This window comes from Heptranchias perlo, chromosome 36, assembly GCF_035084215.1.
Source record: "Heptranchias perlo isolate sHepPer1 chromosome 36, sHepPer1.hap1, whole genome shotgun sequence".
NCBI classification, from domain to species: Eukaryota; Metazoa; Chordata; class Chondrichthyes; order Hexanchiformes; family Hexanchidae; genus Heptranchias; species Heptranchias perlo.
In genome coordinates this window covers 10134394-10161007 of record NC_090360.1, presented here as the reverse complement: position 1 = coordinate 10161007, position 26614 = coordinate 10134394, and the positions used below count along the sequence as shown (strand labels likewise).

General features: G+C 37.7%; 1 protein-coding gene across 3 annotated transcripts in view; it reads right to left on the bottom strand.

The window, feature by feature from the left end:
• Window positions 1-1206: 1206 nt before the first annotated feature.
• LOC137304074 (2-oxoglutarate dehydrogenase-like, mitochondrial) overlaps window positions 1207-26614 on the bottom strand; it is a 92453-nt gene continuing 67045 nt past the window's right edge. For all 3 annotated transcript variants that reach the window (XM_067972527.1, XM_067972526.1, XM_067972528.1), the window contains exons 17-23: window positions 15766-15944; window positions 10214-10285; window positions 7993-8118; window positions 7739-7811; window positions 5165-5328; window positions 3820-3974; window positions 1207-1761 (exon numbers count right to left, since the gene is read on the bottom strand). In XM_067972527.1, the coding sequence (XP_067828628.1) occupies window positions 1638-1761; window positions 3820-3974; window positions 5165-5328; window positions 7739-7811; window positions 7993-8118; window positions 10214-10285; window positions 15766-15944 (893 nt within the window). In that variant the 3' untranslated portion in view covers window positions 1207-1637. The remainder of the gene's footprint in view (window positions 1762-3819; window positions 3975-5164; window positions 5329-7738; window positions 7812-7992; window positions 8119-10213; window positions 10286-15765; window positions 15945-26614) is intronic.

Here is a 26614-nt window from a genome sequence, read left to right as displayed (position 1 = left end):
TTGAGGTCAGTCGATGTTAGTCAAGGATGTCATTGGAATTAGAGACCATTGAAATATACCTTTCTGCAGATTCACAATTCACTAATGAATCCCATCCTTATGTTCACAGTGGGTTGTGCAAGTGATCAACTTAAAAAGTATAATTTCATGTGACAGATAAGAAAAATAGCTGCCACTCCCCTTGCAATTATCCTTCCTCAATCTTTTTCTGCTGCATGGCAACTAATTAAACAAAATTTAACAGGAGAAAAAATTACTATGCACATGCAAGATCCACAGCAGTTTTTCTCTAGGTACTTCAATTTGGTTTGGGTCTCAAAACATAGAAGTCAAGTTCATTCTTAAATTTAGAAATTGGCAGCTTGCCAGATTTACTAAATACACAATTCAACCAAATTAAAATACAAATCCAATGAGCTTTTGTACAGTAATGAAGGATAATCAGTGCCTCACTGGTAAAACTACTAGAAACCTTCCCCAAATATTCAGCCATTTTCTGTTGCCAGTTTGATGTTTGTGGGCAGGGCAGTAGCTCATTCAACAGATACTTATGATTGTAATGTAAAATATATTTAAATAGAATTCTAAATAGCGAATCATGGAATATAGAATTTCTTTCACACGCAAAAATGATCTTGAATATTCACTGGTGATTTTATTATTTATCAGGTCAATCTCACTTGCTGAATAAATACTGTAATTTACAATTTCACCTTGAGTAAATATTCTATCAATATACCTACTCACTGGTGACAGTTCAATTCTGAAGGCATTCTGCTGTTTAAGTTTTTCTTTGAATCTTTATTAAGTTGATGTAGTGTAAATTCTCCCTCCCTACTTTTTAAAAAATAAATTCCCACCCCTCCCATAAGAAACATGTTTCCTTTGATGGTAGCTGTCACTTGCAATCTGAAACAGTAAGATATAAATTCCTCCAGCAATGGGTAGGAATCCAACACATCAGTGCCTTTCATTATATATTGATGAAGGTGTTAAATTCTGATTCATAAAGTTTTTTCCAACTACCATGGTATTTAGAAAATATCCTCTTATCATGGTGCTTTGTGAGATACCAACCAGTTAATATGCTTTCATCAAGAATCAGCTATGTGTGGTAAAGTATCTACTTTTTCTTCTCAACTATTATTTCATTGATGAAGTCGAAATGTTACATGTACTAAAAGGTATTTTCTCAAGAAAGCTGAGTGGTGGTATTAAAATGCTTTATTATTATAGCTAGCCCAATAATGTGCCTTTTGAAATTACAAAGGAAAAGAAAACAAAAAAAGATACAGTACAATAATTTTTTAATCTTAACTGAACAAAAATGATTATAATGCATAAAATGATTGAAGATTACACCCTTCCTTTCTTCCTGGTCCTCAACTTGCATGTTCACATCTTATTTAAACACCAATATAAAAGAAGCAGTGTTTAAATTATCCAGCTTACTTGCAAAATAAAAAAAAAATCTGAAAACATCCATAATACCTTATTTATGTGATGAATGACAGCAATGGGAAAAATATAAGACAGGAACAGCAATTATCTGTGCAATATTTTCCAGCAGTTTAAGAAAAGTATTTCCCTGAAATAACACCAATAATATGTCCATATGAGGACTGGTTTCATTTAATCTAAAATGTCATGCCCTCAAAAGCTTGGAGGTCGAAAGATGTGTCCAAGATGTACTGCAGCTCTGTGAGGTGAGTATTCTTGTTACCTGTGGCAGGTGCAGCTGCAGGGTCACGCCCAACATACCTGTTGGAAGATGAATAAATCAGTTTAAACAGAGTGGAACTTGATGTGAGCTCCAAATGGCTGAACATAAATATAAACTATAATATGATTCTTACCTGAAAAATATTCACTATCTGCTATCCTAAAATTTGAAAATTACTCCTGTAATTATTTGGGGATCGAGATAAATTGTTTATCAAATAACACTGATCAAATATTATAATAATTATCTAGCTTCTAATTAAGTTCAATCAGTAAATATGCTTTAGATTGGAGATAGCTTGGACAGACTGCTGGATAAGAAAAATTGCCCACTAAATTTCAAATGCTGACCAAATAAGGCTACTAAATATTAACAACTACAACAGCATACCAGAGAAAGACCAACCATAATAACCGTGCTCCTGAATTCCATCCTAAAAAGCGATGAAATCATGTTAAGCATTTGTACCATTTACCATGTTTCCAAGGAATGGTGACAACACCTTGTATTTTACACAGCATTCTAAAAGGGGAGAGGTGGTAGATGCCGAATAGGAAGTAAAGAAATTTACTCAAATATTGAGGAATTAATCTGTCCATAAAACTAGGAAGGTGTTCGATAGACAAGTAAACATATATAGTGCTCTCTATCTCTAACATTCCAGATTTTCACAGGTGAGAACCAACATAATTTTGCATTTCACACTAAAATACTTAGCACAAATACTATTTTTGTATCGTTACCAGCACATCTGATAAATTGTACATATACAGAGTTAGAATTGTGTCATAGCTATTTTTGTGATTATAATGCAAGTTAATTAACTTACACCCTTCTCTCTTATTCATGTCGTCCATCATTAAAAAGCCAGATAATAGCCTCTCTCAATCTTCTGGTCTCCAGTGAAAACAATTTCAATCCTGAGAGTCTTTCATTGCAACTTAAGAACTCTCAGTCCAAGAATCATCTTTCCCACTTCTCTTTGAACTCTTCCCCTAATACATCAATTCAGGAAAGTCAAGCTACACCAAAGACAGCTGCTGTCTTTGGACCATGACAAATTATGTTAAAACTTCTCCACAACAAAGAAAGGGAACAAAGAAAACTTTTATTTATAGAACAACTTATCACATCTTTTCGAACATCCCAAAACATTTCGCATCCCTTGAATCACTTTTTGAAGGGTGATGACTGTTAGAAGCGTAAATGTAGCAGTCAAATTGGACATAGCCAGGTCCCACAGACGACGATTGAGATGAATGGCCAATTAATCTATTTTTTGTGGTGTCTGAGGAAAGAATGTTGGCCAGTGTCTGCTCTTCAAACAGCCACATGGGATCTCAGTTTAATATTTCATCCCAAGGTACTCCCTCAGCATTGCACTCAAGTGTTGGCCTAGATTATGTATCGGACCCTCAGTAGCTTATGTAAAAGGCTTGCATTGGTGTAAAGAAAGAAAGACTTGCATTTATATAGCACCTTTCATGACCTTAGGACATCCCAAAGCGCTTTATTATAAATTAAGTAATTTTGAAGTATTACTGTTGTAATGTAGGAAACGTGGCAGCCAATTTGCACACAGCAAAGTTCCACAAACAGCAATGTCCCATAAACAGCAATGTGATAACGACCAGATAATCTGTTTTTCTTTTAGTGATGTTGGTTGAAGAATAAATATCAGCCAGGATACCTGGGATAATTACCCTGCTTCAAAATGGTGTCATGGGATCTTTTACATCCGCCCAAGAGGGCGGACGGTGCCTGGTTTAACATCTCATCCGAAGGTCAGCACCCGTGACAGTGCAGCACTCCCTCAGTACTGCACTGGAATGGTAGCTGAGATTTTCTGCTCAAGTCTCTGGAGTAGGACTTGAACCCACAACATTCTGACTCAGAGGCGGTCATGCTACCAACTGAGCCACAGCTGACATGTAGAATTGTGTTTCCACCTTACAAGTTGTGCCATCGAGTGAGTGCTGCCTGAACCAATGGCAAGCTCCTGTTTCATTCTCTCTTTCACAATCTCTTATCTTTCTTTTCCTACATGAACACAAGTAGAAAATGCAATGAAAAGTAATTTAATTCTAGATACTTACCAAATAGGCTGCTCATCCTGAAGGAGAGTTTGGAAACGGGGCTTCACATAGTCATAGTAGCCCATGTTTTTGTGCTCTTCTTGGCACCAAATAAGTTCAGCATCAGGATATTTGTCAACTTCCACTTTTAGAAGATCAAAGGGGAATGGGGATAACTGCAAGCAGGGGTCATAATAATAGATAAACATGTGGGAAAATAATTCAAGACAGAAACTAAAGAAGTGATCACAGTTATCTTTCAATTCTAAGCACAAATATAGGAATGTTTCTGAAAAAGGCATAAAACGTTATGGTTGTTACTGCAATTTGCACATCTTTAAAAATAGCTGTTGGGATGGTTAATCATTTAAATTACTTTCTCAGATAATCTAATGGTGGCTCAGGATGACGTAAAAGATCGTTGTGCAATACACACTTCTCATGTTGCACAAGTACAACTGCACATTGCCAATTGTATAAACTGATTACAGTATGGGCATTTTTTAAAATCTGCAGTTTAAAACTATATAATTTGACCAAAACGAGCTTTAGTTATTGGTTAAAAAAAAAGACCTATGAGGAAAACAAATTTTCCAAAATTGACAGAAATGAACACCTTGAAATTGACCAACAGTTATGCCATTCTTCATGTTTACTGACTGAATGGAATTACATTGAAAATTCTCCAGCATGCTGAAACACATACTAACTTTAAAAGGAGTTATACAATATATTCTTTGGTTAAAGCTCCCTTTGCGCTACCAAGCCAAACAACAGGAAAGCACTCAGATAGTACTGTTGTGATATTTCTATTTCCTGCACCAGTCATCCTTGTGGCTTCTGAACAATCCATACATTGTCAAATAGGCTATTTTGTGCAAAAAACTTGCACTTACACCACGTATAGGGTTGACACTGCCCGCACATTTCACTTAGGAACATTACAGAAAAAGACACGGAGACTTTCTTCCTTTCAGTCCAGGTTCTAGAAGTGAAACGACAGTGTGCAGATCCAATATGCTACCTCGTTTTCTTATATCACAGAACTAAACCTGCAGAGGTTGCACTCAAATATGCAGATTGTTTACCGTTGCAATTATATTTCATTAAAAAATATAGACCGGAGTTTTCCCACTTACCAGCGCATGATTTTCGCTTTAATGGTGGAAAATCATGGACAGGCAAGTGCAGAAACCCAGCTATAATATTATATTAAAAAAAACTATTCTCACTTTTGAATTTGACTGTGACTAGGAAGGTCACTTTCCTCCCAAAATGTCATTTTGGTACATTGAACTCCAGTCATTTCTGCACAAAAATCTTAATTTCAGTCCTTTGCTTCTCTATGCTCCATTCACATGTTTACCTGTTCCACCCTAATGATAGCCACCTCCTCCTCCATTTTTCTGTTTCTCCTTTCTTTTGCCAGCTCATAATAAACTTTGCCTGTGCAGAAAATCAGTCTCTTTACATTATTTGGATTTTGAGCTGCAAGCCCGTTGTCAGGAATGATGCGTTGAAACGTTGTACCTATGAAATATCAACAATATTGATAATTCGTCATTTGAAATTGCTTGTGCAGCAAACATTGGCTAGTTTAGCTTCCTTCAAAACATGCATCACTGCACAAAAATGGATACAATGCATCATACTTGCATGGAGATCCTTTACTTTTTAAAAAAAATATAAAAAAGTGCCCAGCATGCAAAATTAATATAAACTAGCCAGCTGATATACTTGGATGCTGACACATCATTTGTCAATCTAAGAACTCCAACTCATCAGTGTAAACAACCACATTTATGCATAATTCATAAAAAATTCTAGGGTATTATGTTGATTCCTCATCTTGCACTGCGAGATGACCACCAGCCTTTGGAGGTCTCAACGGAAACACCATCAGAATCAATAAGGACAGTGGCTCTATAGTTCAGCTTCAGGCCAAATTTACAAGTGTATCAGTACAAAATTTAAACACAAAAGGGAGGCAAGGATCTCTACAGATATTAAAGAGACTTTCAGCGTAATAGTCTAAGTTGGATTCAAGCTTTTGTCCAAGAATGAAAAAGGACAGAGTTCTAATCTAGTTGTGAAAATGGTTTTATTAACATTTTTACACTGCTCTACCCTTCTGCATTCATCATCCTCAACATAACAAAAATGGAGGCCGTATGGCTGCCACATTAAATATATGGACCTTGAAACCATCACGCCCGATAGCTCTTCACGCACCTGTTCACGTGGCTCTAGGCAGCATGTTAAATTCCTGCTGTGACTTAATTAAAATGATTCAGCCATGCAGCAAGCTCTATTCATTGGCTGCATGTCTGTTTGGGAGGGGGGGGGGGGGGGGGGCAGGAAATCAGGTGTCTCTGACGCCCCTTCAGGGCAGCCAGCATCACTTAAAGGGGAGGTGCACTCTGGCTGCAGACAACAGGGAAACTTCTCAAATTGAAGATGGCGGGAAGAGGTCCAGACAGGACATCCAGGTTCTCTGATGCTGCGTTGGAGGCCCTGGTCCATGCGATTAATAGGAGGGAAATACTGTTCCCCCCCCAGGGGGCAGCCATGAAGGGCAACACCTATGCCACCTGTGGGAAGAGCTTGTAGAGGAGGTCAATGCCAGGAGTTTAGTTCCCAGCACATGGCTGCAATGCTGAAGTTCAATGACCTCATCAGAGTTGTCACGGTAAGGATACTGCTCTCTTACTCTGCTCACATCTCCAACCTCACTACACTCAATAGTCCCCATCCCCCATTTTCCTTCACTCGCCTTTAATCACCACACCACACTTCTCTCCACCCCACCTCCTTCGCCTCATACTCACACACTCACCACTACTGCAACCCTCACTTCACTATCCCTCACATATTACACACTGTATACCATCTGTTGAACCACGACAGGCACATTCTCTAAACATCTCAAGACTGTCACCATCACTATCCCTTCTTTCTTGCAGAAGGTCGCGCAAAACCTGCGCCAGGAGGCTGCCACTGGAGGAGGCCAAGCCCACCTGCATACCCTATGCCTGTGGAAGAAAACATGTCGGCCATCATGGGCAGGGAGAGAGTCATGGCCGTGGCAAGTGGCAACCTTGGAGGAGATATCTTCACATCTTATCCTCTATTTACCTTCTTACTTTTAATCTCACTTTCTTGGTTCTATCTCACTCTACACACTGCGTAGCAAACTGCAGCTGCTTTCACTAGCCACTACTTCTTCTGCTCTGCCTTCATACTAAAAGCTAACACTTATCCCTCTCTTTCATTTCAGGTGCTGAAAATGTGGAGATACTTCTGCAACTTCAGGAAGGGAAGGCCAACCTACCTAAAGATGCAGCGTCACTCAATCTGACCCCAGCAAGCACCAGCTCAAAGTACGTGTGGTGCCAGACTCTAAGAGGCTAAGATAGAGATGGGGTATTTTTACGGTGAATCACTGGTCAAGCATTGGACCCTTATTTCAATATTTTAATCACTGTTTAACAGGCTCGGACCCAGTAAATTTCTATGCCTTGATTTTTTTTGCTTCGTATCAGGTGATTAATCCAATAATTCCAACATTGGGAAAAAAAGGGTAATGTAACTTGATTCTCCTAAGCTAATGTGCCATTAATCTCAAATCCAAATAATTGGACCAGAAACAGGAAGCTCCTAGTGCTTTCACATGGAAGCCACAACACAATGTTTTCACCCATTCATGTATGCCTGGTCCTTAAGGTCTAATTAGTAAGAGGTAATTATCCATTTCTACTTCTAAAATAAACTGTTCTGACATACCAAAATTAATTCACATTGTAAACATCAATATTTTTTGCTGACAATTCAAAGTTGGTTATATAATGTCAACTTCTAAATTTTTACAATTCTTTCCAAAGCTGTTTGTAAAACTGTCTATGTTTCATTTATACTTCCTGATTTTAAAAGCAAAACTTGCCTGTTGTCATTTCATCAAAATGTGACCTGGCTTCCGGGTGTCTTAGCAGGGATTTTGGCGTGAAGATAATCAACTGAAATGAATATGAAGTGCAGAACATTAACGTTGCAGTATAAAAATTCATACTCCTCAGCACACCAATGATGTGCTACTCCAGTAATTAGTAATCTGCATCTGTTTTCTTAAAAAAGTCATTTTCTCTGATGAAATTATAAATGACTATGAAGGTAAAATAATAAGGAAAGTTTTTATACCGGCTTTCTAAATGGTAGCAGGATCTGCCTCCTCAACACATGAAAGTAGCTTGCTGGTGTGGAGCAATTTACGACAATCCAATTGCAGTCAAACAGTTGCTTTACTTCAAAATCCTCAGTATATTCCTGAAGAGAAATTCTTAAGATTATTCATTAAATCCAAACAGAAATCATATTGCAAAATATTTGCAACTGTTCTCCAGAAATATTGATAAAACCTACTTAAAGCATCTCTATTCTTTATACACTGATAAAGCTATCACAAACAATGTCATAATATCATGCATTTTAAAAAAAAAGTTCCAGCAGAAGCACACTGTCATATTAGTTTACACAGCTTTCTGTAATACTGTACCTTAAGTTCTTGACCAAAACCTAAACAGGGCAACCAGAATTTATCCTCACTGAACTGAAAAACCGAGAGACTGACCTTAACCAGTCATTGAAACACTGTATTCATGCTGGCATTTTTGTTACAGAATTGCTGTTTGAAATTTGTTTTGTTAATTATGTGATTAATTTTTTTTTAATATAATTTAAATTTAGAGAAACAAATTAAATGTTGCAACTTTGCTGTAATCCTACACTGATGACATAAAAATGTTTTGAAGCAAATCAAACAAACGTTTAATCCATCCAGGAAGCGTTTTGGTCAAAACATTAATTACTGCTGTTGCTAGTAAAATGATGTGTTATCCAGTCCAATACCTTGTTTTGCGCTACAAAAGCACTTCCTACAAAAGCCTGCCAACAGCATTTTAATTACCTTAATTGAACACAACACAGCTAAATACTTCTGTCCATTGGCGAACCAAAGGAAATGAAAAGGGAAAAACATAAATCCAGTAAATCTTCCCTATCCTTCAGCAGTTTTTATTTTTTGCGCAATGGTTCAATACTTGAAAACAGGAATGATCGCTGAAAATCTAAATTTGGATAACTCACATTTATCTAAATTAGCTTATTTTGGAACAGCTGAGACAATATACGCTGCTTAGTTTAGCTAACAGTACACGACGGTTTTCAAAGAAAAGTGCGGTTTGAAAGAAATGAGTTGACAGAAAATTGTTGAAGGAATTCAAACTTCAGATTGAAAAAGGCACAATAGAGCAGTTTAGCATCTGAATTCACCCAATTGTGATATGTCAGCCCAACAGCTTAAACTACAAATAACATGAAATGATTCAATAGTGTATTTGGGTCAGATATCTAAAAGGGAAATGCTCGTTATCCATGGCATTTCTTCCTTGTAGGTTGCTCCATGATTTAGCACCCCTCTCTCAGATGGATAGGAGGTGCAGTCTAGCCTGCAGACTTCTCCAGGACCATCACCGACTCTACTCCATGATCAACAAGCACAATCTGCAATTTGTTGAGCTGACGGTTAGTTCCAACCTCTCCAAAATATAGAATATCTCAATTTATGTACAGCAACCTGACTGAGAAGTGATGAAAGCCACCCAAAGCATAATTTGCAAGTTCAAGTAACTCCATAATTTCCTGTTGCTTGAACCTACATGCCTTCTTTCAAGAAAACAAAAGCAAAATACTGTGTACATTTAATCTGAAATAAAAACAGAAAATGTTGGAAACACAACAGGTCAGGCAGCATCTGTGGAGAGAGAAACCAAGTTAACGTTTCAGGTTGATGGCCGTTCATCATGACTCTTTCACTGGTGTTTATTAGTTCTCTGTTAAGCTGCTAGATCCAAAGTGAGATTTTTATATTTTAGTAGGGGTTAAGGATTGACATCATCTGACTTAAAAAAAAATTGAGGGTTTGAGAGTCAAGTATATAATTCCTGCAGTTCAAGCATTCATATAATGCAGCATGCTAGTTGGTACAAAACCAGCATTCCCAAAGTGACACGACCAGATTTTTGCTTATTTAATGCAAAACAATAAATTGTAAATGGGATTTGAGATGACTGTACAAATAAAACCTATACAAGAGATTACAGAGTACCCTTAGGATGAGTTATTCAAATTATATCCCATATATATACTTACAAGCAGCAAGGTGAATATCATTTTCACATTTTCATTTGATAATTTCTACTTGCGGATAATGAAGGTTCAATAAAGTTGGTCAACAATCATTGTTTTTTGCATAAGGACTACTTTGTTCTGAATGTCTTTACCTGTTTTATATAGATGCTATTTCACTAACATGTTTTTAAAGGTTACATATATTGCATAAAAGAGTGATACTTAAACTCACAGGATATGCATCTGAATCTTCATTGCTCATCTGTAGGAATCGTTCTGGTCTGGCTGAAGAGTGCTCTGGACCCTGGAAATTATAATCAGGGAATTAAATAGATGGTATAAATGGGAAGTTAACAGAAATTGTGAACTGCGATGATTTATAACTTGAATGGTTCACAGTGGAGTAAATTCTCAGATCACGCGCTAGAACTCTATTGACACAATACCTTTGGACAACAGATCACAATTTTCCAAGATGTGCTACCGGCAGACAAGGGACCTTGCTTAATTTAGATATTATCTGAACTTCTGAGATTTTGTTACAGCATTTAACTCCTATAACCTGTTTTTAACAGAGAGAAGTTGTAAGTCATCTATGATTCACCAGCATTCAAAGTGATGCTAGTGGGCACTGTGACAAAAATTAATCTTGGAAGCGAGATAGATACCTTAATTGGTGAGAAAATAAGCAAAAATGCTACATAAAAGGGAATGACTTACATCATAGCTTAGCAGTTACAAGTTATTTACTGTAATAATGAGGAGCTAGCTAAATTTAACTATTGTAAAAAAATATACCTTGTGTTACTTCTACTATTTGCTTGTTTTTTAAAAAATTCTTTCAGATTTTCCAGGCAGTTAAAGTCCAAGATAACTCCAGGATTGTGTTCTTCCTTGTTCAAAGACAAGGAGGGTCCTCTTGAAGGCACGGGATAATCTGAAATAATCTAAAACAGGTGCTCTATTTCTTACCTAGGCACACTACAAATTTACCTGGTGAAAACTCTCTCTGGGACATAGGAAACTAGGGTTCAACTCCAAGAGTGATTTGAAGAGAAGAAAAATTAAAAAGGAATCATAAATGCAGTTGAGTGAAGAAGGGAATCATGGTTGAGATAAGCTTTGAAAGGGCTGGGGGAAGCAGACAAGAGATGGGGGGTCCTGGGCAGGAATGGGAGGGAACCAGAGGGGAGGTTGGGGGTAGTCGTCAGGAGGAAATGGAGGAAGCAGTGGTAGCAGCTGCAAGGATGGCCTTGATCATGGAAAGAAAGAATTCCATGCCCTCTTCACATTGAGCCTGAGGTGAGGATACAGTAGAGCAGAGGGGTTTAAGAAGACAGATGGTTAAGGAAAAAAAAGGAGACTGGGGTTGCTCCTGCCCTCCAGCATGATCCTGAAATGATTGGTGGTTTTGGCTGAAGAGAGTAAGGGGTAAGCTAATGTTTTACTTGGTCAAACCATATTTGGCAAATTATGACTAGAGCAGTTGTGTGCCATTTATGTTCAAGTGTGCACCCCTCTGACCTGAAGAAGCGGAGAGTTGCACCGAGGGAGCAACAAGGATTGACAAGGGAAATGTGAGGGAGTAATTAGGCAGATTGACAGGAGCAGAGCTTCATAATGGGTGGAGGGCCAAGGTGAGGGAATTGAGAATGTGTGAGTTTGTAAGGGAGCTGTAGGAGAGAACTCATTGTAAAATCTGAAACCCTTCCTTTGCCACTCTCTATCAAGCCACCAATTGATACCTAATCTGTTTTTTCCTAACTTCCTATTTACAGATAGTTTTTCTGGGGGGATGGAGGATGAGTTAATAAGAATCTCATGAAAATTTTCTCACACCCAAGGAACAGTTTATGCCTTCTGAGAAATAAGCACTCACAATTCATATCCCATTTTTAAAACTTTTCTGCACAATATTACCAATTGTACTGAGACCAATTTAAATGGTCTTCAGGGAACAGTTGTGAATTAAAAAAGACTTCTGATGCAAGAATCAAATAGTTCTGGATCAAAAGTACATTAAATGGGTAATGTTCTAAGATATATTTGTCTTCTGGAATGGGTTAGATAAGTTGTGAAATTAACTTAATGAATAGAAAGTTTTCTCTTTCACAGAATTTACTTCTATGTTGATTTGCCTCTTTCTATATTTTTCCTTCCTTCCCCAGCTCTCATCGGCATCCTGCTCGTGAACTGGGCCTGGTGCTCTGGTTGGAGCATTAATTGTTGACAGCACTCAGACTGAAGTATAAAGACAGTAGAACCTGTGACAATTGGATTAATCTGATATAATTTATAGATTTTCCATCAGGTTATTGCTTATCTAAATGCTGTGTTTATATAATTTGACAATTTATATAATTTGACCAAATTACATAAAACATTTTAACTGTATAGTTTAAAAGCACCTGTTTTATTCAAGATATTAATGTAACATGCATAATACAACTACTTTTTAACTGTAATGAACTTCAAATTATTTTTGTAGTGACTAATGTATATTAGCTGTGTAATACTGTATTAAGTGCTGTTGCCTAAACTGGTGCCTACTTTAGCTGAGTCAAAGCTAAGGCGATCCATCGTATACCATTGTAATTTCAATTCAGCTTATGACATTTGCAATATTAATTACAAGGGTCTCATCACAAGGTGGATGAAGTTTGATATTAATCATCTCTACATAACTAAGGAGCACTAATCAACTCAGCAAATTAGATGAAATAAAAGTTGTAATAGAAGTGCAAATCAAATGAATTGGTTTTCCTAGTGGCCACATTAATGGATTGATAGAGTCAGGATTTTTAGAAATGGGTTTAAAACTTAGTGGAAACAAATTCTCTGACAAACAGCTACTTAGTGCTCCTGGCTATTTAAAATGAGACCTGTAAGTGAGCGGCCTCGAGTTTGTCTGCATCCCTGTGTTTGTACACATCTCGATAACTTAGTCACCAAAGCTAATGCACAATTCAAGTATTTATTTTGATGGTTCTCACTCATTTATAGTTTATTTCAAATGAAGGAACAAAGTCTTAATTCTGCGTGAAGTACAGTAATTAGCAGTAGGTACACCATGAAACTAACTGCTATGATTAGGTTAAAGAAGTGGAGATGCCGGTGATGGACTGGGGTGGACAAATGTAAGGAATCTTACAACACCAGGTTATAGTCCAACAGTTTTATTTGAAAATCACAAGCTTTCGGAGATTATCTCCTTTGTCAGGTGAGTGAGTGAAAGGAGAACCTTTCACTCACTCACCTGACGAAGGAGATAATCTCCGAAAGCTTGTGATTTTCAAATAAAACAGTTGGACTATAACCTGGTGTTGTAAGATTCCTTACATAGGTTAAAGAACACACATCTGTAGTGGAATGTGTTTTAAACTGCTGAGAAACGAAGATGAAGGCCCAAAGTGGAGGACACCACTGTAGTTGTAAAAGAGTACAAAAGATAAGGTAAGTCAGAAAGTAGTGCTTAGATTATGCTAGGCTTGGGTTTGAAATGACTGAATGTTGTAGGAGTAAGGAGAGATAAAGAGTTCGGAGGGGATTGGGAAAAGTAAGTTAGAGTAGAAGACTTTACAATGAGTCTTGATTTCAATACTCTGGGAACTCTACTGAAGAGGAAGAATGTGCAGCATAACATATTTGGAGCTTAGAAGGAAGTAGACAGAAATTCAGGAGCACTAACCATAGTAATATTGAAAAAGAAAAATCAAGAAAGGTTATTTTCGAGAGTGATTGGAGGGCAGAGGTGGGGAAAAGTGCTAAGACAGGCATCTTCTTGTATCTGGTGCAGGAATGCAAGAGGGGGTGCAAGAAGAGCCTCTCCAGATGTGAGAAAAATATTCAAGCCTTGGATGGAGTTGGGCTTTATAAAGAGTTAAGAGTTGTCGAGAAGATATATTTTTTTAGCATGAGAGGGGAAACCAAGTTTCTTGGAGATATCTTTAACAATGGAGATGTGGAAGTTCAGTTTGAGGTCAGAAGAGATAGTAAGGCCAATAATGTCAAAAGATGAAGGACGAAAAGGTACAACCATCAAAAGTTAAAGGTGTTAACAATTGGCTAGAATCAAGAGAGACATGAAAAATCTATGCCTCATGTCACTTTTTGCCTCATCTCTTTTACTCTATTCAACCTTAATGCCACCACTGTTATATGGGTCTTAGCCCTTCATCTTGATTATTTCAAGAAAATATGCAAGGTTCTAAGCATGAAACATAGAGGATACTATACTGGATTTGATTGGACTTATTGATAGCTTTTCATTAACTGGGCAGTTTCAATGAATGATCAATAATCACACCCAATTACTTACCTTTCCACTTTAACGATTGGACATCCATTCATTTTATACTCCTGTTTCTTATTTCCTTTTCTAATGTGCATTACCTTACGTTTATCTACATCTGCATTTTCTTAGCTGATCCACTTGATTCCCTGACCGATTAATTTGTCAAGATCCCTTTCTTTTATATTATCAATTTACGATATGCATTTGCCTACATAATCAGTCTCTGGATTGTAAAGTAATTTCAGAGAGGTGAACAAGTTGCTTCATAAATGCAGTTCCTTCTTTTGTTGCTACGTTTGTAAGGAAGTTTAGTAATTGAAAGGCATATTATTCAAAACATTTTTAATCAATGTGCTGGGAAAAATTTGGTTAATCTGTCCATTCAGTAATTTTGTTAATTAATTCTTACATTTTTCATTAACACTGAGCTAAGATTCCAATATAATTATCTTAAGTCTAATCCATCTTTTACAAAATATCCTTATCCTAAAAGATTAATTGAACAAGCAATATGCTGTACACTCCAATACATTACTATTAATAAAGAGGATAATGTACAGTGAATTTTGAAGAATGCACTTCAGTGCACAAGTACACTTCTGAAAGTTAATGAATACCTGCAGAAGTTACCATGAACTATTGACATGATTTTCAATAACTGAGTAAAATGAATGTTTAAATTATGAGTAAACTTGAATTTACTCTGGTCAAACAAATGTTATTGTCAAATGGTCAAACAAACAAAGTTTAACAAAATGAAAACATTTTACAAGGATCCTATGATAAATAGTGGTCAATAATTTCCCATTTTGATCAATATAATTTCAAGTTTGTGTAATGAAATGACAGCTCTCTAGGCATGCATTATAAAATCTTACATTTTGGTAGATCAAAGACAATAACCTCACTATGAAAATTAAGCACTGCTTTTTACATTGTGTTCTGAAAAATGAAATCAGTCTGAAAATAGGCAATATAATCAACTGAAAAAATTAAATACAAAAGCCAAACTGTAGCTTTGCTTGGAAATCTAATTCTTTAGTTACAAATAATAATGAACAAAAATGGAAATAATTCTAATCATCACATCCATACAGGGAAGTTAGTTTGTAAGAAAGATGATGATTTGTTAAAAAGCACCCTTGAACATGCCCTGATACAATATTTTTTAAACCAGTTGATGTTCTATTGCTTCAGTCATGGGTAGTCTGGGATCTGATGGTGATGTTTAGCTACCAAGATGGAGCTGTGTTTAACTTGGCAAATCCCTTTAAGGTCAATGCTCAGTTCTTCCATGCGGTGATGTGGTCAAAACAGGCTTATCCAGAGGCTAATTGCTATTGGCAGCTGCTATTAAATCCCCAGCACCAGACCTTGAACAAAGGCCAGGTTACCCAGGTCAAAGAAACAGCAAGAAATAACTAGTTTTTGGCACTTTGACCACAGGACTTATCCATATGTACAGGTAAGCATAGATAAACCGACCTTACCATCCCCTCCATTCCATGGGGCAGAAGCAGCACAATTCCATTGTTTCTAACCCACTTTGTTTGACCTGAGCTCATGAACTGATCCAGGATGCACTGTGCAGTGTTGTGGAAGTCACCAAATTGAGCTTCCCAACACACCAAAGCATTAGGGCTAGCCATTGCAAATCCAAGTTCAAAGCCTAGAATCAGAAGACAAGTCTAAATCAATTAAAAAGTAACCAAATTATAGAATACATTATTTTTTCAGTCTTTTGACTATCATAAGATTACAATTCATCACATTTTATGGCCTAAGTCTTAACTATTGGCGGAGCCCTACATGAAACAATGTATTGTAATTTAAATGATGGAATTTAATCAAAACAGTAAATGCATACACAAACCATCCTCCCTGACACAGAAGTAACATAATAAAATATATTTATTGATTTAAATTATAAACAGGAACAATATTCTTCACATTAGTTATATCTAGCAACAATGAAGAAAGCTCCTTGCTAGATCAAATACACAAGCGCTTTTTTTTTGTTTATTATTAAATATATCATCAGAACTTGGGCCTCAAACAGGACAATACCCTTTCGGAAACTGCTAGTTCTTGGCAACTTGACAACCCTTCTCCGGCTCCATTCCCCATTTCTGTAATTTACAATTTTTGTTTGCTTAAACAGAAGTGCTGATTATATCGTTGAGTTGCTTGGAGCAATTACTGAGCCGAATAGTGTGACAAAGCTGAGTATCAACAGGGATACAGTCATTAACCCGCAGTATTTCAGCTTCATCTATGGCATTAGTTCAGCTCCATCACTTTGCTGTGCTCGATGACGGCAACAGCTCTACTTAAACATTATTTAAAAAAAATCAACTGGAAGAACAACAAAGATGTTGAAATTCAGGACAATTCTTTGTAAAAAAGAAAATTAGATTTCAAAATAAAAGGGGTAGGGAATATAAAACATGCTCTTTAGATTTAATTAAGAATATTTTCAACAGCATAATGTTATTTTGAGCAGCATGTGTAAAGCTGCTCAAAATAACCTTTTAAAAAAAAATCAAATCCACATTCAAGTAATTCAACAAAACTAAATTTAAAAAACCTGTGATATGAGTAAACACTTAACCTTCTGGGAAAGTGCCAGATACCAATACAACACAGCTAAAATCAGGAACTCACTTGTGAGCATACATAAGCAAAATATCTGCAACCTGGCAGGCCTAAGTATAAAGTGTTGAAGCTCAACAGTTGTCACTAATACATAAATTTATCTAATTATTAGAACACTGCCAGTTAATGCAACAAAGATTGTATTTAACCAGCGTGCATTTGTACCAGTAAAAAAGATACACTAACACATGTGTAGCATTTATTCATGTGCACATACTGATGCAAATTTGTGCAAAATACAATATTTAATTTGTCAGAGAACAGTTTTATGAGAGCTAACAAACAAGGAATTCCCATCATAACGTTCATTCACTGGAGCCTGGGTTTGAGAGCTAGAATGAATGAAAGGCTCCTAAACCTCCAATGGCTTCAGTTTGTAAAAATCCTGACCCAAGAAAGAAAGAAATTATTTGCTTATTAGCATTCAAGTGTAATGAAACAATTGGAGATAAAAGGCATGTTTGCATTTTCCCATTTAGAAGCCTGGGATAATTACAAATGCAACCGACTTTAAGCATAGGTACTCGATAAAAATGGTCAATATTGATCACGATCTATCACTTGAGTGGACTTTATTTCTTCTAACCCTAGTTAAGCAATAAATATATGCCGAAGCAAGTCAATTCCTTTTAGCCATGGATGTGTATGCCCTACCTTCTTCCAATACAGAAACAAAAACTGCAAAATATGTCACTCAAAAAGCAGTCAAAGAGGCCATTTTTAAACCTGTTACAATACTGGCATAGCTACAAACTGCTATAAAAACATACGAGGTACAGATTATTTGAAACAGAACAGATGTTCTGGTCTGCCACAGTGAGGACAGGGATAAATGGGTGTGAGAGACTTTGTATGGGATAGAATATGAACTGCCGAGTTCTGGATATGTTGGAGTTTGTGTAGGCTGCAGCTAGGGGGCTTGGTGAGGAGTTTTGAAGAAATGAAGCGTTGGGTTTCACTGGCAGAATGGGTGAAATAGGGGCATGTGCATAAGCATAAGTGTTCCAGAAAATGCAAGTGGTCTTGGCGACAAACTATTCATCAAATTTGAAACTCAGTTCAGAATTGAGGAAGGCACCAAGATTGTGCATTTGCATGTGTAGGCTGAGGGAGCTGCTGGAGAGGGAGGTTGAATCAGCTCCTGGGGGCCCAAAATTTCCGGCAGGAGCCGAACAGGATGGTTCGGTCTTGAAGAAAGTGGTCACTCATCAAAGTATAAGTCTGACAGTCAAAGAATTAAGTCTAAGTGTGGAAACCAAAACAAAGGGGAATTGAGAGCAATGGGTAAAAGTCAAGAATACAGAAATGTTAACTACTATTACAAAAACACAGTCAATTGCTTTCATTTAAAATCTAGAAATATTCTTTAATAAGCTGAAGAGGTGAAAACATTGGATAAAATGAAAGTCATCTCAGATTGTGAAAAGGCATTAGAAAAAAAAACAGAATTTGGGTAAAACACTTACAAAATAGAAGAGAATACAGTGGATCAGGAATCCAAGAAACAGGAAAATGGGAGAGATGAATGCAGTCTGAATTTACTAAAATCAGTGCCCAGACCAGAGAGCTGCAGAGTGCTCAGGAGGAAGAAAAAAATCCACTTCCTGAAGTTTGAATTGAGCTTGTTTGGAGCAGCATAGAAAGACAACGATGTAAAGGTCAGAGTGAGAATAGAAGAGGAAGCTGAAGCAGTGAGCCACAGGGAGATCAAAATCATGCTTGCTGACAGAAGCCACTTCGGTCATCTTCCTCTGTGCAGTCTGCAGCCCTCTGGTATGAACATTGGGTAGAACTGTTCAATCAATAAAAATGTAAAAAGTTGCTAGTCTGATCCAAGAAGTTTGAACTTTAGAAATCTACTGAAAACAACAGTGTCCTCTACATTCTTAAGACAGAGCAGAACCAACAACAACTTGCAAAAACTCCTGGAATTTGCAGCAAATATACTGAGTATACTTTAGTCACAGTTTTAAAACAAACTAATGATGTGGGATCCATGTTAGTCTTGGATATATATTTGACTCAACCATCAGCAAATACAACTTAAATTGTTAAAGCACTCATTGTCAAAAAGACATCTCAAAGCAGAATGAAAACAGTGGATTCCAAAAAGGAAGTAGAGGAAGGAGTTAGAGGGGTGGAACCAAAAACAAAGTCAAAGAGATTTTTTTTTAAAGGAAGTTTCTAAAAGCAGGATGGCAGGTGAAGAGGCATAAGTATTTAGGCAGGGGGTTCCAGAGGGTAGGGGCATAACTATAATAGCACCGCTGATGGTGGAATGAAGAGCGCAAGCATGGGGTGAGGGGTAGAAGCATCAGAGAAGCAGAGGGTGCACGTGGATACGTATGGCTCCTGGAGATTGCAGAGGCACAGGAGCGAATCCATGGATGGATTTGAAAGCAAGGATCAGCATCTTAAAATTAATTCCCCAGAGCATGGGGTGCCAGTGCAACTTGGCAAGGACAGGGGTTTCGGAACTTGCACGGGTGAAGATATTGGCCATGGTTTTCTGATTAAGTTGTAACAACCTAAAGAATGTTTCAGAAGGTAAATCTCAAGACGAAAAAGGTATGATGGATTGAAGTTTCAGTGGTGCAGGAGTAGGGGCCGAGGTAGAAAAATGCATGGGCATTAATACATTATAAAACCCATGGTATAATCCCAGCTGTATATTTTTAATTATGGGATATAAAACAAATTCTTCTCATAATAACAAGGCGGAGGAATATTTTCACATATTGAAGCATACAATTCTAATATGTGGCAAACATTGCATAAAGCAGCCAAAGCTGAGCTGATCTACTTTTAAAAGGCTCTACATGGTCAGATATTAATTAAACCAGTTGCTAGCTCAACTATGATTATAAGTGCACGAACAGCTGCAATTAAAAGAAACCAAAAATAAACAGTACTTTAATAGAGAAACTGCAAAACTCTGGGGATAAGGGAGATCCATGGGATCTGGAGACAGAAGTGTCAAGTTGTTATCACAAACAAAATTTGTCGCCCACGCACATAACCTTACAGCACATTTATTAACAAAAGGAGGCAGCAAACCGTATTAAGAAACGTCTGTACAGTAAAATGCAGAAGTCGAAGAGATGGTTGGGCTCCTCTGGAAAAAGAGAGAAAATGAGGACGGTTCCTAGTAGCTTTAGCAGCTGAGCACCACATGCTTAATCAGAGGTTCAAGTTCCATGGCTGCCTATCAATAAAGCTTACTTACCTCAGTTAGGTGAACTTTGACAGATCTCACATGTACCACTGGAGAGCATTATACAACTCTCATTGGTCAAGTGATGCTTGTTCCTAGCTGACTTCATGAATTAATGCTGGTTGTAGAGAAGTCTGTGGCCCAAGGATATCCTCAACCCTTTCTTTTAGGGTATAATGCGTGGCGGTAATTCCAACAGTGACTACATTTCAAAAGTACTTCATTGACTGCAAAGCACTTTGGGACATCCTGGCGTCATGAAAGGCGTGAGAAAATGCAAGTTTTTTTCTCTTTTTTTCATCCAAGCCTATCTCTCTCCATTCATTGTCTTTGGACCACTCAAAGCTGGTTCCAGCAAGAGTCTCATAAATTAATGTGTGGTGCATACATCTGCCCAAACTCCTAATGTGCCAGTGTCTGAAGCTCTACTTGGGACACAAACTTACCCCGTGGTCACCCTAGATTGAGAAGCACATCCAAGTATCAGTTTTCATCTCTATTTACTGCAAATTGTTTCATATTACACCATGTATATGTAACATCAAATAGCCATGATAATGGAGGGGATCTCCCAGGCAGACAAGGTAAGTTAAGATAATTGAGACTCACAATGAAACTCAACTCCTCCTGGTCTCCCAATCTGATCGGTTGATTTGGAAAAGGAACTATCCTAGCTGGCTGTTTTTTTTTAAAAAAATCTTCCCCTATGAAACCACCCCGTGACCCAAAACTTTACTATCTGTTAATATGTATAAAAATATTATATTCATTATACTACAGAACCCAGGGTGTCTGACTATTGCTTTGATTGATTATGGATACAGTATTAGAAATTCAAATGCAACTTAATGAAATTAATTCTGTCCTCCTGACCACCAACGCACACTGATCCCCTGACCTAAGTCGCACTGGTCTTCTGACCCAGCTGACCACCTAGCCCAGCCATGATGTCGGCAAATATTTGTATCAACAAGTGGGACCACACTGATAGATAAGATCACACACAGATTGTACAGCACAGAAACAGGTCATTCTGCCCAACAGGTCCATGACAGTGTTCATGCTCCACATGAGCCCCCTCTCTCCCTACTTCATCCAACTCAAATCGGCATATCCTTCTATTCCTTTCTCCCTCATGTGTTTATCTAGCTTCCCCTTAAATGCATCTATGCTAGTCGCCTCATCTACTACTTGTAGTAGCGAGTTCCACATTGTAACCACTCTCTGGGTAAAGACATTTCGCCTGAATTTCCTATTGGATTTATTAGTAACTATCTTATATTTATAGCCCCTAGTTCTGGTCTCCCCCGCAAGTGGAAACATCTTCTCTACGTCTACCCTATCAAACCCTTTCATAATCTTAAAGGCCTCGATAAGGTCACCCCTCAGACTTCTCTTTTCTAGAGAAAAAAGCCCCAGCCTGTTCAATCTTTCCTGATAGGTAGAACCCCTCAGTTCTGGAATCATCCTAGTAAATCTTTTTTGTACCTTTTCCAGTGTCTCTATATCCCTTTTATAATATGGAGACCACAACTGTTCACAATAATCCAAGTGTGGTCTAACCAGGGTTCTATACAAGTTTAACATAACTTCTCTGCTTTACAATTCTATCCATCTAGAAATGAACCCTAGTGTTTGGTTTGCTTTTTTTTTTTATGGCTTTATTAACCTGCGTCAGTACTTTTAGTGATTTGTGTATCTGTACCCCCAGATCCCTCTGCTTCTCTACCCCATTTAGATTCTTATTTTCCAAGGAGTATGTGGCCTATTCTTCCTACCAAAATGTACGAATAAAACAAATACCTCACACTTATCTATATTGAAATTCATTTGCCAATTACACGCCCATTCTGCAAGTTTATTAATGTCTTCCTGTATTTTGTTGCAGTCCTCCTCAGAAGTAACTATACCCCTCAATTTGGTGTCGTCCGCAAATTTTGAAATCGTGGTTCCGATTCCAGAGTCCAAATCATTTATGTAAATGGTGAACAGTGGTCCCAGCACCAATCCTTGTGGAACAATCCGACCATTTGCCAGTCTGCGTAACTGCCTTTAACCCCCACTTTCTGTTTTGTAGCCAGCTTGATATCCATTCTGCTACTTGTCCCCTGACTCCACATGCTCTGACCTTAGTCGTGAGTCTACTATGCAGTACCTTATCAAAGCCTTTTGAAAATCCAAATATATTACACATAGTGCACTACCCTTGTCTACTCTTTCTGTTACTTCTTCAAAAAATTAAGATTGGTCAAACATGGCCTTCCCTTTTGACATCCGTACTGACTGCTCTATTATATTTTTGGTTTCTAGATTTTTTTTATTACATCTTTGAGTAAGGATTTCAATATCTTTCCTACCACCGACGTTAAGCTGATTGGTCTATTGTCCCCTGGACTTGTTCTAGCTCCCTTTTTAAATATAGGAATCACATTAGCTGTCTGCCAGTCCTCTGGCACTATTCCCTTTTCTAATGATATTTATATATGTGTAATAGTGCTCGAGTTATCTCTTCCCTAACTTCTTTTAATATGCGCGGATGCAATTCATCTGGACCAGGGGTTTTATCCTCTCTAAGTTTGATTAGTTTATAAATTGTCTCCCCCTTTTCTATCTTAAATGTGTTTATACCTTTTTTGATCTCTTTTAATGTCATGCACAACATGTTAGTCTCCTTGGTAAATACAAAGGCAAAGTCATTATTTAATATTTCTGCTATTTTGCTGTCATTACCTGAGAGTTTATCCTATATATCTTTTAGTGGCCCTATCCCTATTCTGATTTTTCTTTTGTTACAACAGAGTAATTAATTTTAATTATTTGTTTTAAATTAATTTTAATACAGTAATTAATTTTGGTAAGTTATACCATATTGTTTTATTAGCCATTTTGTCAGTACTTTAATTACTTCACATGCACAATTAATCCAGTTACATGCAATTTTGCATAGTCAATTAATTCAACTTCAAATTATAAACTGAAAACATTTGTTGTGATCCACTCATTTGAAGTTCTTCAAAGAAAACAACAATTCAAAGTGCTACAACAATAACGACCTGCATATACCAAAGTGCTTCACAGAAGCGTAATCAGACAAAAATGGATGATGATCCAAATATTAGGTGGGGTAACCAAATGTTTTGTCAAAGAGGTGGGTTTTAAGGGGGGGCTTAAAAGGAGGAGAGGCGAAGAGGGTTAGGAAGGAAATTACAGAGCTTAGAGCCTAGATGGCTGAAGGCACGCTGCCAATAACAGAACAAAGTGGGGAGGGATGGACAAGAGGTCAGAGTTGGATGAGTGCAGTTATTTGGGGGGGAAAGAGAGAGAGATTGAAGAGCTGGAGGAGGTTTTAGAGATAGGAAGGTGCGAGGCCATGAAGGGATTCAAATGTGAGGATGAGAATTTTAAATTGGAGGAGTTGAGGGAACCAATGTAAATCAGCAAGGGCAGGGGTGATGGGTGAGTGGAACTTAGTGTGGAATAGGATATGGGCAGCAGTGTTTATAAGAAGCTGAAGTTTATGGAGGTGTAAGATGGGCGGCTGGCCAGAATATTGGAATAGTCCAGTATGGCGGTGACAAAAGCATGGATGAGAGTTTCAGCAGCAGGTGGTTGGGGCAAAGGCAGACGATGTTATGGAGGTAGAAGTAGGTGGTCTTGGTGAAGGAGAGTGTACAGGGTTGGAAGCTCAGTTCAGGGTTGAATAAGACGTTGAGGGTATGAACAGTCTGCTTCAACCTGAGGCAGTTGCCGGGGAATGAGATGGAATCAGTGGCAATGGTATGGAGTTGTGGTGGGGGCTGAAGACAATGGCTTCCCTCTTCCCAGTGTTTAATTGGAAGAAACTGTAGCTCACCAAAGACTGAATGTCAGACAAAATAGTCCAACAACAGAGGGAGTGAAGGGGTCGAGAGAGGTGACTGAGAGGTAGAGCTGGGTGTCATTAGTGTACACGTGGAAGCTGACCCCAAGCCTGTGGATGATGTTGTCTAGGGGTAGCACGTAGAGGAAGAGGGGAGGACCAAGTATAGATCCTTGGGATTCTCCAGAGGTAATGGTAGTGGGGGCAAGAGAAGCCATTGATGGAGATGCTTTGGCTATGATTCGATAGGTAAGAGTGGAGCCAAGCAAGGACAATCCCAACTACGAGACAATGTGCATTGAAAAATGAACATAGTAACTTTTTCTACCCTGTGAAATTATCCTGCATTAAAATGCATTTTTATATAAACTGATAATCTGAAAAATCATTCATGGGTATTTGGCCACTAGTGAGTGTAACTACATAATATCACTCCCAAAATATATGGAAAATGGTCATCTGTTTATTGCTAAATTGTCCATCAAATAGCATCTCTCCTTAAATCATATCCCAAAGATTACTGGTAACATTTCCAACTAAGTTTGCAATTCTGTTATAGGTGAGAGTTTATCTAGACTCTATATTTAGCGACACATCACTCATTTCAGAAACTTGTCACACAGGAGCAATTTGTAACCCCAGGTGCTCACTTTATGCTCAGCACTAACTTGATAGAAAGCTTCAAGTTGTGAACAGGTGCTAGCATTATAGGATAACATCTGGCAGCCCAGCCATTTGCAAGTTTGTTTGCAATGAATCTCACCTCATGCCTGCTTATTTGACTGCCATCCCTTACAAGAGAACTGAGGGAAATCCCTGAATGCTATTTGAATTCTGGTTCGCTGGGTTACTTTACAGGCAGAAAATATTTTAATTCACTTGGGAATTGAATTACCTGTACTTCAAAATCTATAATACACAGTGGCTTGAAATTAATCAGTTATTGGAAGATCAATTATATTGCAAAACTTTAAAAATAAGCAGAAATATAGCCAGCTCCCCAGCACAAAGATTGATCAATTCACTGAAAATTTAATCTGCAAGTAATAAACATGGCACTACTTTTATGGAAATTATAACAAAACACTCAAAAACTATATACTGAAGATTCAAATAAAAACTAAAGATGTTAGAATCCCAAAACAGAAAAAGCTAGAGACATACATTAGGTCAGCATCTGCAAAGAGATCAAACAGTCGACCTTTTGAGTGCAGAGCCTTCGTCAGAACTGACAAATTAAGAGACGGACAGATATATTAATATGATCAGAAAAGATTAAATGATGGCCCAGAATTTGCTGCAGCACGGAAATGAACGGCATCCGTCATTAGTTGGTCTTGCCCTTGCCCGTTTAATCTCGATGATATTTTGCACTGCAAGTTGCTGGAAGTGCAAGATGGAAACGTCGCAGTGAGGGGAAACTGGGCATCTGGGACTTGAGTGAACAGGGCAAGCAACTGTGTACCTCCTTAACCAATCAGGTTGAAGGATTGTGAAATTAACAGCACAAGGACGGAGAAGGAAGTGTAAGTTAGAATGGGTGAATTAAATGTCAAATCAGCTACAGAAAGAGAAATAAAGAGAGGGAAAGAAAAATTGTATTGAGAGAAAAGAGACAAAGAAAAAGAAAAAGAAAAAAAATGTAATTTAATTTTTTTAGAAATCTCCAACAACAATTAAAACCTGAAGGATTGAGACTCCACACTTGTAATAGTTAATTTTCAGTGCCAGAGGGATTGGCTGGCAGTAATTAACACTTATCACGCTGTTAAAAGGGTACTTGGACTTGAAAGGACTTCACTTAACTTTCTGGTGGCGAATTTAGTTCGTATCTACCACGTAAATATAGAAACTTCACATTGTTCAATACATTTCAATGGTGAGGCAGACAGCAAGATGCCGTTTCCACAAAGCTAACGGCGGAGCTGCACATCTCAGACAGCAACATTTGGATTTCTGCGTTTAACTGCGCATCTGCCCTTGCTTGAAGTTGCTGTAGCATTTGCATATAAATAACAGCGAGTGCCATTAGCCTCACCGTTACTTTGACAGCAAATTCTGGACCAATATATCTCAACAAAATCAAACACAGAGGAAATATCAGTGCAATGATGTAATGGGTCATCTCAGTCAAGCTAACAGCCAGAAGTATTAAATAAATATAGTACATTAAAGAAGCAAAGGATGTGTGACTAGCTAACGTAGTGAGTGGCCTAAAGAAATGTAAGAAAATGGCAGAGTTGGAAAACATGGAAAATCTGGTTGTCAGGCATAAAATTAAAACAGGTTTACAACTGAAGTAGAAGATAGTGGCAAAGTACAAAACGAGAACGAACAGGTGAAAAAGGAGGGCAAAGTTAAGTACCTGAACTCCAACATAAATATGTAATGAAAATAAATTTTAACATTGTGTACATATCCATATTTCCCAGTCCATAGTGTAGGTTCCCTGGATCAGGCAGCTCTTCAATAGTTACCTAGACAATTTGAAGCTCTGGGCTCTGCTGTTTGCAATAGAACCATTCTGGCACACTTCCCCTAATTAATATCAATGTCCTAGTTGGGAAGGAGACCATCCTCAAGGGTTTCCATTCCACAAGAAAAAATACCT